This window comes from Mastigoproctus giganteus, chromosome 2, assembly GCF_048544385.1.
Source record: "Mastigoproctus giganteus isolate SK-2022 chromosome 2, ASM4854438v1, whole genome shotgun sequence".
NCBI classification, from domain to species: domain Eukaryota; kingdom Metazoa; phylum Arthropoda; class Arachnida; order Uropygi; family Thelyphonidae; genus Mastigoproctus; species Mastigoproctus giganteus.
Window position 1 is genome coordinate 996,764 of NC_143576.1, and position 15,709 is coordinate 1,012,472.

The 15,709-nt window shown below is 36.9% G+C and overlaps 1 protein-coding gene across 1 annotated transcript in view; it reads right to left on the bottom strand.

Annotated features, from left to right (window-relative positions):
• l(3)80Fj (lethal (3) 80Fj) overlaps positions 1-15,709 on the bottom strand; it is a 694,407-nt gene that overhangs the window by 33,018 nt on the left and 645,680 nt on the right. The window contains exon 51 of the mRNA XM_090387924.1: positions 6,290-6,438. Coding sequence (XP_090244050.1) covers positions 6,290-6,438 — 149 coding nt within the window. The remainder of the gene's footprint in view (positions 1-6,289; positions 6,439-15,709) is intronic.

Consider the following 15,709-nt stretch of genomic DNA (forward strand, 5'->3'; position numbering starts at 1 on the left):
TGGCATACTTGTTCATCATTACTTTTGTTTTAGCCATATTTATCTTTAGTCCAAAATCCTTACTAACTGTGCATAACTGATTAAGATTTTCCTCTAATTCTGTGGGATCGTGGCTTTTGACCACAATGTCATCTGCAAATCGTAAATGGTTTAGGTACCCTCCGTTCACACTGACTCCTTTCTGTGACCAATCTAATCTTCTGAAAGCTTCCTCAAGGGCAGCAGTAAACAGCTTCGGAGATATTGTGTCTCCTTGTCGAACTCCTTTCTCGATTTTAAATTTCCTACTGTCTTTGTCTAGTCTAATAAAGGAGGTAGCATTCTCATATATTTTCTTCAAAATCATAATATGTGGGGTATCTATGCCTTGTCTTTCCAGTGTCCAAAACATTGCTTTATGCTGTATGGAGCCAAATGCCTTTTCATAATCCACAAATGCCAGGCATAATGGTGTTTTTTATTCATTTGCTTTCTCCATTAGCCATGACATTACGTGAAGGTGATCCACAGTTGAGAATCCTGTCCTAAAGCCAGCTTGCTCTTTCGGTTGATTCACATGAAGTATTCTTTCTAATCTGTTAGTAATGACCCTTGTATACAACTTGTAGATGTGGGATAACAAGCTAATTGGTCTATAATTTCCAATTTCTGATTTATCTCCTTTCTTATGCAGCAAAACTATGACTGCATTATTCCACTGCTTAGGCGTCACACCTTTTCTAATGCACTTTGTGAAGAGCCTTGCCAGTTTTTGTGCCATGTCTCTTCCTACCAATTTTAACAACTCTACAGTAACTTGATCTTCCCCCAGGGCTTTCTGATTCTTCATTTTCTTCAGTGCATGTTCTACCTCATCAGGAAGAATATTGGGTATGTTGTATGTGTTGCTAATTTGCAATCCATATTCCTCACTCCTGGCATCATTCCCTCGATCCTTGCATAATTCTCTATAGTAGTCTTCTGCTATTTGAATTATGCCTTCTCTGCTGTTTATAAGTACACCATTGCTATTCTGAAGTTTCAGTATCATTTGTCTTTCTGTATTACTGCTCATGGCTGCTGATTTAAATCCTTTGTTTTCCCTTAATGCTTGTTCTACTTTTCTTGTGTTAAATCTTCTTATGTCCTCTCTGAGTCTCTTTCTAATGGCTTTGCATAACTCAGTATACTCAATTTTCTCCTTGTCAGTGTTTATCTAGCTCTTCATTTTTGCCTTCGGTTCATCATAACAAGTGTTTCTTGACTAATTTTTTCTTTTTTGGATTTCTTTTTCCCTATAGGTTTCTTGGGCTTTATCACTTTCAGAAAGTTGTAATATTCCTTGTCGATATCTTGGTCCTGAGCAGTCTGCAGTAGCTTGTTCTTAAGTTCCAGTACATACTGCTTTTTCTCCTGTTCTGTTATCTCAAAGACCTTTTTATTATTTACTCGAGTCAGTTTTTTCCTTTCCTTTCCTACATCTATATCAAGTGTACATCTTACCATTCTGTGATCACTTCCAACATTTACCTTATTCAGGACGGTAACATCATTCACAATATATCTTCTGTTAGTGAGGATGCAGTCGATTTCATTAGTTGTTAATCCATTTGGACTCTTCCATGTCCACTTTCCATTCACAATTTTCTTGAAAAAAGTGTTCATTACTGACAATCCTTGAGATTCTGCAAATTCCACAAGTCTTTCACCTCTTTCATTTCTTTCACCAATTCCAAAATTTCCTATAGTTCCACTTTCTGCGCTGTTTTATCTTTTTCCAACCTTAGCAGTGGATTTTCTGCTCATCTAGAAGACTCTCAATTTCGGTGTACATTTCTTCAACCTCTTGACCATCTGGCTCGATGTTGATGCATAATTCATTATAACCTTTAGTTTTTACCAGTTAGAAATCCTGAGCATTAGTCTTGACACCCTTGGTGATGTACTTTTGAATTCCAAAATGTTGTTTTTTAAATCTTTATGGACAACTCCACCTTCACTCCTTTACCTGTACAGTTTCTTATTATACTCATCAGAGTCATTAGGCCTATAGCACACTCCTACTCTCAATTTTGATCTCCTAATGCTTATGTCACACCAAACTGACTCGACACTGCACTGTCCAGTGATATCGACTGGCTTCACTTCCTTGGATTTTATGTGTTTCTTAACTAATAGTGTAACCCCTCCTCCCTTCCTATCTGATCTATCCTTTCTATACACATTGTACTCCCCAAATTCCAGTTCTGCATTCCTTATATCTGTGTGACATCACATCTCTGATATCCCAACAATATCTGCCTTTGATGTCTTGACCAGCACCTCAAATTCATCAAATTTATTTACCAAACTCATAGCATTGGTGTACATGCAAGTATACATGCACCTGTTCCTATTCTTAGCTACCCTAACACAACCCATATGGTTACTTGTACCGCAATGACTCCCAGCAGTCTCTGAAATATCCTGAATCTTGTTTTCCAGGTTGCTGCTCATTCCAATAGAAGCAGTGCAAGAATCACTTTCACCTCTGCCAGTGGCTACTGTTAATCTATTAGTCCTTGTATCCCCTCAAGCTAGCAGTTTTCTGACCCATCTAACACTGCCTCGACAGCATCAGCAAATATTTTTGCACCCTTTCTATTTAAGTGTATCCCATCCCTGTAGAAGCAGTCTCTCCTGTTAACAAGTACAGACCAGGCTGAAAAAAATTCTACCCCTTGAGCCTTGCACAATCTTTCCAGGGCCGAATCAATTGACAAGGCTCTCATCACATACTCCCTCCTATCGTGTCTGGGCAGAATTGCAGACACTTTCAAATTCAACCCTAATTCAGAGCTTTTTTTCAATAGTGACCTGTTCTTGTTAATTAATTCCGTCGCTCTCGTACTCTTAATATTATTAGTGCCAAAGTGTACAACTATATCACCCTTTGTGCTCTTAAAAGATGATATCTGCTCTACAACATCATCAACCTTTGCCTCTGGCCGACATACCCTGGTCCTGTTCCACCTATCCTTTTTACAAAGCATGTTCCCCGTTTCCCTGACAATAGAGTCACCAACAACTACTAGTTCCTGTTGGACCAGCACATTCTGCCTTGGGAGTTGCAGCTGTGTTGCGTGATGACCAAGTGCAAGCTCTGGCGTTGATGTGGGCAGCTGAGAGCTTGATGGGCCCCCAATTTAGATCCTTCGATGGCATCCACCCTGTCCTTCAAGCTCTCATATAGGCCCATAACACTGAGTTGTCGCCTGATTTCCTTACACTCCTTACATCGCGCACACACAAAGACATCCCCCATGATAATATCATGTCCCGTACCCGATTGCTCCACAAACATCAAGCAAGCAGTGCATTTTAAAAGGCTGTGATTCAGAGGGCAACTGCCACCCCCCATCCCAACCTCAGAACCACTGTAATCTCCCTCCATAATATGTCCCTGCACCCAAAAACCACCAGGTTTGCCACGCAATGATCTCTACTGGTTCCAAGTTAATTCCAACCTATATAAACAGTCAATCCACTCCTTTTCCTTTCGCTTCAGTCTGCCCCAACTGGACCAAGAGACTCCATGCCCAGATCACATTAAGAGGTAAGTCCTTCCAACTAATTTTGAGAGTAACTGTAGGGATTTTTCATAAAATATCTTTATTTATTAATTGATAAGTAATTAAATTATAAGCAAAAGTGTAATAATAATTATACAACAGTTATACATGTAAAGGACTATAGCATAATTAGAATACACTGTATTGTAAATAATAAAATATCATCATCAAATTGAAAACATATAGGACCACTTCTCAAACAATGTTCTATTCAATGTTACACAACCATAAATAGTTTGACTAAATTGGATAAAAAGTGTTTGGCACTCAGGTGGTTCAATTTCTTTAAAATTGTATCATTTCGATAATAAATTACTTAATTTATCAAATAAATTACTTAATTTATGCTAGAGTAAATATAAAGATGATGAGTAAGGATGTCTTTTTCACTTGGGACTTTCTGTTTTGCCTATCTCTTCATTGATGAGGACCTAGTAAGGTTCAAAATGGCCACATGAGGAGTGGCAGTAGATTTTCCATGTTTGGGGGGGGGGGGGAGGTGAATAGTCAGCATAACCTGAATATTTGTTGTTCCTGATTTCATGTTAGCGGGTCTTTATCTCTAGGCTTTGTCCAATGCATATTTTAGTTGGATATAAAGCTTGAGGCAACAGCACACTGTGCATAATTATTGCCTATATATAAATTACCTAGCATTTTTCTGCCTATAGAGGTCCTGATCCAGCTCTTTGAATTTCCCCAAGTTACACAATGGAGTTAATTTAATCCAATAATTAACAACCACTAGTTAAGAGGTGCATTAATAACCATGAAAATTTCAGTCATTTAAACATATCTGAAGTTTTTTCTAATATGGCACACTTTTGCCAATTTCATCAGTTTCATTGTCCAACGATGGAAAATGCAACTGGTGAAACTGAAGTCATTTAATTTTATCCCACAGTATATAAGCTATTTTGAGGTTGTTAATTCCCAACCTTGCATTATGCATCACTAAAACACAGCTGCAATTTCTCTATCCTTTAAGCCTATATAAGTTGTCCTGAAGCCCTAGTCGCTGGCCATTAATCAATCTCAGACTTGATAGTCCCAGCTTTCATAACTATTATTTAAAAAAAAATCAGAAACAACAGTGTAGTGATCCAACACTGATCCCTGAGAGACCCACTGCTAACTCCAGCCCAGTTTGAAGAATAACCATTTTGTATTCTTTACCAATGGTATATTATGTGCACAGAGACTTTTGTGTGTAACCGCTAGTTGCTTTTATTGTTATAATTTATTTATTTTAAGTCCCTCTGGTCTGTGTGCCATTCTGAACATACAGTAAAAGGTTTATTTATCCGATATTTATTATGAAATAATCTTTTGCCTCCTGTCTTGCAGTGGGGAGGGGGAATGGCTGTTAAACTTCAATTCTTCCTGAGAGAGAAAGTAATTTATCTAAGTTAAAGTTCTAATCTTTGGCCAATTAGTTATGCTACTTCCTGCAAAAATTATGTGATCCATCTAAGAGTATTAGCCACATCTCAACACCTCACAGTGAAATGCACTGCCAAAGTTCAGATGAACAATTTTAAAATTATTTTCTGCATTCAGCTCACACACAGGTAAGCTAATCAGGTAAGTTAAAGAAAATTTATCTTTTGTTAATTTAGAGCCGGTAAATTTTTATTGTGCATTCATTGTCCAGAGGGATCAATCTCACCTGCCAGGTCCCAGAGTCAGGTCCTTTACTACACTGGACTTGGTGGGGAGTGGGGTGAGAAAAACAACAATTGAAAGAGTCAATGTGTCTTGGCTTTTTGAATATTCACATGATAATTGAAGTGCCAGTCTTTTTCACAAGAATGCTAAGGAAGCACCTGTGCATTGTACCCTTCCAATTGAAGAGAAAAACTACGTTGTAACAAATCCAATCTCCTCGCCAGGGTTCCCTCTAAGCTGCATGCCTGTGCAGTGGTTTTGAAAGTGCCATGCATCAGATTTTTTGAGCATACACTACATTCTGGAATGCAGCCAAAGATTGCCACACACAGGTCCTAGCACACCAGCAACTCTTCCTCACAAAGGTTTTATATCTGTTAGGAATCCAATGGGCAGGAAAAATTGGAAGAAAAGAACCACAGCACAAATGATTCAAAGAAATGAAATGATTTGGATTACATGTAACTTCTAACCTTCACCGAATAGCAAATCTCATTGTCTTATTGTCATTAAAAGGTGTATGGGTGACATAAAAGGATTATTTTCTGATTGTTCACTGTGTAGGTTATAACATTTATTGAAACAGTCAAGAATAGTTTTAATATAACTAATTTTTATATTTGTAAAATCTATTTAAATTTAATAGTTATTGAGTTATTTATTTTACTATTCATATAATTATTAATGATTAAATTATTTATTTTTTGTATAGTGACCAACCACACAACAGCATAAGATAAGCATTCAAAGCAATACTCATTCTGTGTGCTGATGTAAAAAAATTAGAGGGAACTATAGCCGCCACCCATGATCAGAAAAATGTTATCTGTGTAATATGGCCCATAGCTTAGGTGTGTTTCAGCAGTCACTCATCCTAACATAGGATGAGTGATGTAACCTCCATCTTTAATATCAAAAAGATAATGTTGATGAGATATATACTAAGGAAGTCCGATATAAATTTTATATAGAAGCTTTGATTTACTAAGTTGCAATAAATATTACAAAAAATACCAATCTGATGCACTTACCCTATCAGCAGTTAAAAAAGAAGAAAGAGTTTTAGTTATCCTCTCGGTCCACTCTGGAACCAGCAATCTGTCAGGGGCTTCCTTTAATGCAACCATTAAAGCAGCACTTCTACCATGGCGTAGCATCCAATCTTGAGAAGGATCATCATCTAGAATTCACATAAAATATTACCATAAACAATGAATGCTTCATATTTATGTTGGATGATTCCAGGTAGAAACATCAGTAGTTCAATACAAGTGTTCAAAGCTATTTGTTTCATAGAAATTAACACAGGGAAAAATTTTACTAGTATAAATTTCAGTTAAGAGGGATTAAGAAAAATCTGTTGACTTTCGTTTTTTATTTTCTCACTCAACCTTCATTATTCAATTTGTACTCACCCCATCCTACCTATCCCTTTAGCCATTTAAGAATGATAAAAACATGACACAAACATGTATTTTTTATTTATTTTTTCACAATTTATTAAAAGGCAAAAATGTTTAGCCTTTTAAGAAATTATTTATAAAGAGCACAAATCACCCTATCCTTTAATTTTTTCATTCTGGTGAAAAAAAAAAAAGATAAAGTAGTTCTGTGCTTTTTACAAATGCTAACTAAACCAAATAATAAATTTAGCTATTATGTTATTTTTAAGTACAGTGGACCCCCGCTTTACGATGGACTCTCCGTTCACTATATGACATGTGGTAAGCACCGGTTGATTTATTTATTTTTATTGTGATCCCATTTGCGAACTGAATTTTAATTCTATTAAACAGCAATTCTGATAAGCCAAAATAGGAGAAATATTATCCACAGGCTATAAAAGTAAAGATACAAAATTAAACGATATGTGAAAAATTGGAATAGTCTTCACAGGTTAGCAAAATAAAATAAATTTACATTTACATACATAGCTTACTATTGTAATATGTACATGCCAAATTAATTGATATTTCTGTTCACTGACATTTTTTTTTTTTTTTTTTTTTGTAGAATTTAAAACAGTAAAAAAGATAAGCAATCAAAAACGAGGAACACAGCATGCATCAAATTGCAACTAACATGTTACACGCAAGTGAGATACAAGTAACAAGTTTAAGAAAATTTAAAAATAGGAATGAAGAGAAGATTCTGAAACTTTATTTATGTTTTTTTATATGATTGAAGATTCCATGAAAGAGGAAACACATTTCACCACAATAACATAAAATGCTGCAGGTTCCAGCTATCAGTATTATCGCAACTGCAATAATATTGAGTTTACTACTCATTTATTAGCATTAGCAGAGGCATATGATGCAAGAGAGCAGGCTTATGCAGCATCAGTCAAAAAAAAAAAAAAAAAAAAAAAACACTCCCATTTCACCCATCCATTCGTTCGAAATACCTGTCCAGCTGAGCCTTAAATTTATTTAGGCTATCAACTTCCACAACAAGGGATGGAAGTCTGTTCCACCAACCAACTACCCATTGGCTAAAAGCAAATTTCTGCACATCTATCCTACATCTGTCTTTCCTCAATTTGAATTTATGCCCTCTCAGGTGATTATTCTGTGTAAGAGGAAGAATCCCATCGGCATTGAGCATGCTCAAACCATTCAAGGCATTATACACCACCTCGCTGGTGCCTAGTCTCCAGACACTGTAATTTGCAAAAGTTAAGCCTTTCTTCGTAAGAGCAACCCTTTGTCCCATTCACTAATCTTGTTGCCCTTCTCCGTACTTGTTCCAGCAGCTCAACATCCTATTGGAAATGAGGCCTAAAGACCTGTATAGTACTCAAGGTGTGGCCTGACCATTGCCTTATACAAGGGAATAATCACCTCCTTATCCCTGCTAGAAAAATTCCTGTATATCATTGACAAGACACCATGAGCTACTCTTGCAGTCCATCTGCACTGCCCAGAGAACTTCATATCTGCCTACACAATTACCCCATGTCCTTTTCATTCTCTACCACTGTCAGTTTACCACCAAAGAGTCCATACGTTGCTCTGGGGTTACTGTTTCCCCATATGTAGTACTTTACATTTGTCAATGTTAAACTTCATTTGCCACCTCTCAGCCCATTTGCTCAACCTTTCCAGATCCCTCTGCAGCAGCATAGTATCAGTAGTGTCCTTAATAACCCTGCCAACCTTTGTATCATCTGCAAACTTGGACATTAAGCTTGATATATCAATATCATTTATAAATACAGAAAACAATAATGGACCCTAAACTGAACCCTGAGGGACTCCACTAATAACATTAGTTCATGATGAGCAGTGTCTATTGATTACCACACTGTCTTTTCCCCCTCAACCATCCTTTTATCCATATCCATAGCAGCAATTTGCCTTCAATGCCACACTGCTCCAATTTGTCAAGCAGTCTTCCATGTGCAACAGTATCAAAAGCCTTTATATAATATAAAAGTTATTCCCTGCATCCAGTTCTTTTGTGACTGCATCATACTATCCAATCAAATTGGTCAGGCAAGACTTTCACTTAACAAAACCATGCTGTGTCCGAGCTATAACTGAAGTCTTGTCTAGATGATCCTGCAGTGCTCCTTTAACCAGTGCTTCCATTAATTTTCCTGGAACAGAAGTTAAACTCACAGGTTTATAATTACTTATGTCAGCCTTTGATCCTCCTTTGTGAATTGGGGTCACATTTGCACATCTCCAGTGTACGGGTACCTTCCCTGAGTCCAAAGAAGCTCTCATAATTATGGCTAAGGGTTTGCTTACTTCCTCTGCTGCCTCCTTTAATATAACTGGATAGATCCCATCCACCCCGGGTGCCTTTTTTATGTTTATCCTCAACAATTTCTCTTCCTCTTTCCTCTCAGTTATTACAAAATCATCTAGCTCACTGCCAGAGTTTACTTCACCTCTGGCATTCCCCTCCCTGCATAACTCGTCATGTGTGAATGTAGATGCAAAATACTTATTTAGTTTGTTAGCCACCTGAGCAGGATCCTCAACCGTTGAACCATCAATATCCAGTGGACCAATCTGATTCATTCTTTCCTTCTAGAGTTTACATAGGTAAAGAACTCTTTTCTGTTTTTCTTTGCATCCTTTGCCAAGGATTTCTCATAATCTGCATTTGCCTGCCTAATCTCCTTTGTTACTTGGTTTTTAGACCATAGGCTTCCATGTCACCCATGAATTTATATGTATCTCATGCATTTTTCTTCTCTGCCATATGTCTCATTAGTTCATCTGACTCCATTTAGGCCTAAACCCTGAACAATATTTCTTAGTTGGTATGTAAAGCCCAGTAGCTTCCAAAATAAGTTCTTTGAATGCTTGCCATTTTGAATTTGCTGTTGGTAACATCATCAGTTGGTCCGTCCCACTGTACAGAATTTAAATACTGTCTCAGACCATCGTAGTTGCCTTTACGAAAGCAAAAACCCTTCCCTTCGGGAGGCGACTTCCTCTATTTGCCTCCCGAACATTCTGATGTAGAAAACAATCATCCAAGAAATCCACAAAAGCCTTTCTAGTGTGCGAGTGACCAACCCACAAATTCCAGTCAATATCTGGGAAATTAAAATCCCCCATTATAAGACTCTCTGATTTACTGGCCCACTCTATTTCCCTGTACAGTTTCCTATTATACTCATCAGAGTCATTAGGCTTATAACACACTCCTACTGTCAATTTCAATCTCCCAATGCTTATGTCACACCAAGATGACTCGACACTGCACTGTCCAGCAATGTCGAATGGCTTCACTTCCTTAGATTTTATGTGTTTCTTAACTAATAGCATAACCCCTCCTCCCTTCCTATCCTGTCTATCCTCTCTGTAGACACTGTACTCCCCAAATTCCAGTTCTGCATTCCTTATATATGTGTGACATCACGTCTCTGATATCTCAACAATATCTGCCTTTGATGTTTTGAGCAATACCTCAAATTCATCAACCAAACTCCTAGCATTGGTTTACATGCAAGTATACATGCACCTGTTCCTATTCTTAGCTACCCTAACACAACCCATGTGCTTACTTGTACCGCAATGACTCCCAGCAGTCTCTGAAATATCCTGCATCTTATTTTCCAGGCTGCTGCTCATTCCAAAAGAAGCAGTGCAAGAATCACTTTCACCTCTGCCAGTGGCTACTGTTAATCTATTGGTCCTTGTATCCCCCCCCCCCAAGCTGGCAGTTTTCCGACCCACCTAACACTGTCTTTATAGCATCAGCAAATATTCTCGCACCCTTTCTATTTAAGTGTTTCCCATCCCTGTAGAAGCAGTCTCTCCTGTTAACAAGTACAGACCAAGCTGAAAAAAATTGTACCCCTTGAGCCTTGCACAGTCTCTACAGGGCCAAATTGATCGACAAGGCTCTCATCATATACTCCCTCCTATCGTGTCTGGGCAGAATTGCAGACACTTTCAAATTCAACTCAAATTAGGTTTGCATTACAATTAGGTTGCATTAACAGAAAAGCCCAATAAATCAGGAACTGCAAATTGTTTTTACTGTTTTATGGTAGTGACCACTAGAAACATCACAAAGGCATTCAAAATTGATTCTTATAACCAAATATATGCTAACAATGAAAGTGTAGTGCATTTTAATGATTTGAATTGGTTTTCTGAAATTTTATTCTATAAATAGGCTGATTTTACTAGTCAGTAACCATGGAAGAGCCTACTCATTTCATGTTATGAGTAGGCTTTGGCTTATGATTGTCTCCGACTGGTTTGGTTTGTTAGTTTGGTTGTTATTTGGTTTTTAGGAGCATTAGCAACTAAGGCCATATTGCTCTGGGGATATGCGATGGTCATTCCCTGACCTTTCTGCATTTTCCGTATTTGGTGGTCACGGGCTCGAACCCCAGCCTAATCAAGAAGCGTGTGCTATGCACTGCCACTCCTGCCCACCTGGCTACGGAGGCGCCATATCTGACAGGAGCACGTGGTCCTTCCTCTCAGCCAACATGCGGCCCTTGTAAACATGTTGGCCAAGTGTTTTCGCACCCTTTAGTTAAAGTGATGTAATCAATATGTACAATTTCCATTATAAAAATCACCTTTTAGAGAGATAAATAGCTTAGTTATATAGCAAAATTTCAACTTCCGAGGTCTTGGAATGAATTACAAAAAACAATGTGTTATTGGATTCATATTATGATATTTTCACGATATGATGGTGTCTCTGGAACGGATTAATATGGCAAAGTGGGGATCCACTGTATTACTTCTTTCTAACTACTGTTTTGTATTTGTTATTACTGTTTCGTTTTTCATCAGAGATTGCATCCTACTGGATGGGAGACCAATCAGAAGCAGCATTAGTATTAACAAAAGATTTAAATGAATGGGGGGGGGAAACAAAAAAACAATACAACTTAGATTTGGTTTCCTCACCAAGCTTAACCGTCACTTCCCTTCTTTCGTTAATACAGATATAGTGCCATAAAAAGTCAAAAAGGAAATATTTTTTATCTTTGATAAAAGGAAATAAGATTTTTTGAAGATGAGGGAATAAGGGGGGGAGGGTTTAAACTGCAACTCATCTACAACTATCTCAGTACAAAGCACCAACAGGACAGAATTCAAAAGGACATTTTCGGCCGCTAATTAAATATGTACCAAAATTAGATCCAGTTTAAACCATAACACAATTGAGTTTCTTAAGAGCTCACTTTATTCGGACAGGTAGCGTGGATGCTTATTTTTCTGTTTTTAGAATACAGAAGACATTCGTTATAACGCGGTTCGCTTTACGCTGATTCGCTATAACGCTGTTCTTATATTATAACCCATATCTGACTATAACGCTCTTTTACAGATTGCAATTTTGGCATATTTAACGAAATCATTTCATTTGATGGAGTCGATATCTTGAATATGAATAGCTTCAAAAAATATTTAGCAAATAATTTGATTAGTAATTCTAAAATAAATATTGTAATGTCAGTGTTGCCGTTTTTTCGCTTAAAATATCAAAAAAAAAAAAAAAAAAAAAAAAGTCTTTTGTTTTGTCGCATATATGTGGCCGACGTGGCCCAGTAGGTTACTTTATTTCTTTAGAAGCAGTGTGGCCATATACGTGTGATGCTATTATGGCATACATATGAAGGTCGTTTGTGATTAGTTTATTGCAAGTACTGCAATAAAACAAATTGCGATAAAATATAACTCTGAAACGTCACAATAAGTTTGTCAGTATTGTTAGAGATTTTGTGAAAACAAGTTCATTAGCGCGCCGTATTATTCATCATATTGTGTTGTGTTTTTCTGCAAGTTTGTACAAGTGTGTTGTAAAAAAAAAAAAAAATCTAACGAGAGGCATTTTCTTTACACATCGGAACCATGGCTGGGTCTAAATGTGAGCAGGTTATAATAATAAATGCAGAAAAACAAGTGGGAATGGCTTGCCAGTGTTTACGAGTTCGTGCCAACAGCTGATGCTGCAACCAATGCCACCAAAACATTAATAGCAGGTCAGTGCGCCAACCCAGGAAATTTGAAATTACGTTCACGGAAATTTGTCTGATTTAGCGGTGGAACCGGATTAGCGATGGTCTACCTGTATAATACTTGATAAAACTGATTATATTAATAAGTTGTATTCAGTTATATCAGATACCCCCACTTATCTTGAAGTAGACCTGGTACTATTTACCAATTTGTTCAATCAGTACAATAAAATGTTAATCACGTATTGAAAAAATGACTACATTACTATGCCTCAGTTAAAGAAATTGAAGGCCAGAACACGCAACATCCAAGCACTTTTAGGTCAGGTAAAACTGCATTAAACCAGATTTCCTATTTGTCCCATCATTTCTTACAGGAACTCGGAATTTTCGTTTTTAACCACACATTTATATAGTATTATAAAACCCTTCAGACAGGTTAAAGTCCAATTTAACCTGTCTGAAGGGTTTTATAATACTATATAAAAGTCCAATTTAACACCTATCGCAAACCGAAAAACACCAATAGGCTGCTGAATTAAAGCAGCTATCACCTATTCACCTACAAAGGGGCTATTATTTTTTAATCAATTTCTCAATGCCTATAAATATTCAACAACAGAACCTGCTTTAGACTCAGAAATACAGATATTAACCAGCAGATTCTTAAACAGGGGCCCCTTGCTACAATAAACTAAATTAGGTTACAAAAAACTACACCAACAATGGCACAAACAGCTTAACAGATTTTTTAAAGATATCAAATTTAAAATTGTAGCCAGACCAATACGTAAATCAAACGCTATACTGAACAATCGCTCCGTCCTTTTCTCTTTTGCAATGCAAATAAACGACCTGGTATACATTTCTTGCAGTGATTGTGACTCGTCTTACCAGGGCTCGACTCGATGCACACTGGATTTGAGAGTAAAGCAGCGCACGTTCCCAGTCCATGCCTCTCATTCAGCAGCATCAGAATTCGCCTTCGTGCTGTTAAGAAAACCATACTTTTTTTTTTCAGCAAAGCCAAAAGTATTTTGGCCTTGCTGAAAAAAATTGCTGAATATAAATATAATTACATGCCCAACGTAATTATATTAGACTATTAATTGCAGAAACTATCGAAATTAAATCACATGAGAAATTCTATTAACATATCTAAGCTCTGATTTGTGGTCTTTTAAGTGCATCCATGAAGAAAAATAATCTCACTATTTAAGATTCCGGCTCACACAACTGTATACTCCACGTTATTCCTATTCCTGTGATCAAGACATGGTTGAAAAGCCCCATCAGCTTCAGGAAGGAAAATCCCTTTATACAAAATTTATGCTAAAATTTTAATTTTTTTCAATTGTTTTTAATTGATTTTATTATTATTATTATTATTTTTTTTGTCCTCACCTTTTTCCCATTATTATATGGGGTCAGCGTTTTTATTGTTTTGGCATGCAATTTTTACGGCCGGATGCCCTTCCTGACGGCAACTCTCACCCTTTATCCGGGCTGGGGATATGCGGTGGTCATTCCCTGACCTGCCGCATCCTCCGTATTTAATGGGTATGGGCTCGAACCCCGGTCTAATCAAGAAGTGTGTGCTATGCACTACTGCTCCTGCCCACCTGGCCAGGCGCCTTTTAATTGATTTTATTACTGTAATTATTTTGCATTAAATTTTATATTCATCTTGGTTCCACATATCATAATGAGGTAAATTTCTCATTCTTCTACAAATACAGGCAGTTCTCGCTTTACGAGTTCTCTTTTTATTTTTGATGTATCAACAAAATCGAAAATATTTGCAAAAAATTAACGTTAAACATTCATAAATACCGCATTTCAAACCATGCGTGTAGCTATACAATACAGTGTACCCTACTTTATGATATTAATCCATTACCATCGTATCGCGAAAATATCGTAACACGAACCCAATAACATTGTTTTTTGGTAATTCATTCCATGACCCCGGAAGTTCAAATTTTCACTATATAACATCCTAAAAGGTCGTTTTTATAGTGTAAATTGTATTAGTTACCAATTCAAATCATTAAACGCACAACACTTTCTTCATTATCATATGTTATAAAAACCAATTTTGAACAGCTTTGTGATATGTTTCTAAAGCACGTTTCTGGACATCACTACCACAAAACAATAAAAACAATTTGCACTTTCTGGTTTATTGGGCTTTTCTGTTACTGCAAGCAATTATAAACAGGTAGTAAACTCGATGTTACTGCATTTGTGAAAATACCAGTAACTCGAATTGTGTGGATTTTTACGTTATAATGGTGAAACGTGTTTGCCCTTTACTGAAATCTTCAATCATATAAAAAACAAATAAATTTTCAGAATCTTCTCTTCATTCTTTTTTTTTTTTTTTTTTGAAGCTTCATAAATTTGTTACTCCGTGCAAATCATGTGGAATGGGCAAGTAAGCGTCAATTTCTTATTATGGGTGATTTCAATTTGCCTCTAATTGATTGGAGTAAATGGGAAGGAAACTCGACATGGAGAACAAAATTTTTAAATCAACTAGATGACTGTTATTTGTATCAACATATCAGGGAAAGTACTAGAGAAAATAATATCCTAGACCTCATCATCACCCATGAATCAGATGAGATAACAAGGCTGACAGTAGAGGAACCAGTAGCAGGAAGTGATACGGAGTTCTACGGTGGATGATGATGAGAGAGGTAGCAGCAGTAAAAGGCAAAGGAATGGGTTTTAATTTCAGAAAAGGAAATTACGATGCCTTAAGGTACTACATGGCCTCTATTAACTGGGTAGATATCGCACAGAGAATGAATACATTTGAACTGTGGTATGCTTTTAAAACATTAATCACAGATGCCTTGAATGTGTATTTACCATTAAAAAAATACTCCATGAGGAGGGTTCTAAGTTGGATGAATAGTGAAGTTGCCACATTACTTGGCAGAAAAAGGTGGCATGGAAAGGTTACAGAGCAATAAAAAGTACTGAAGCCTATAAC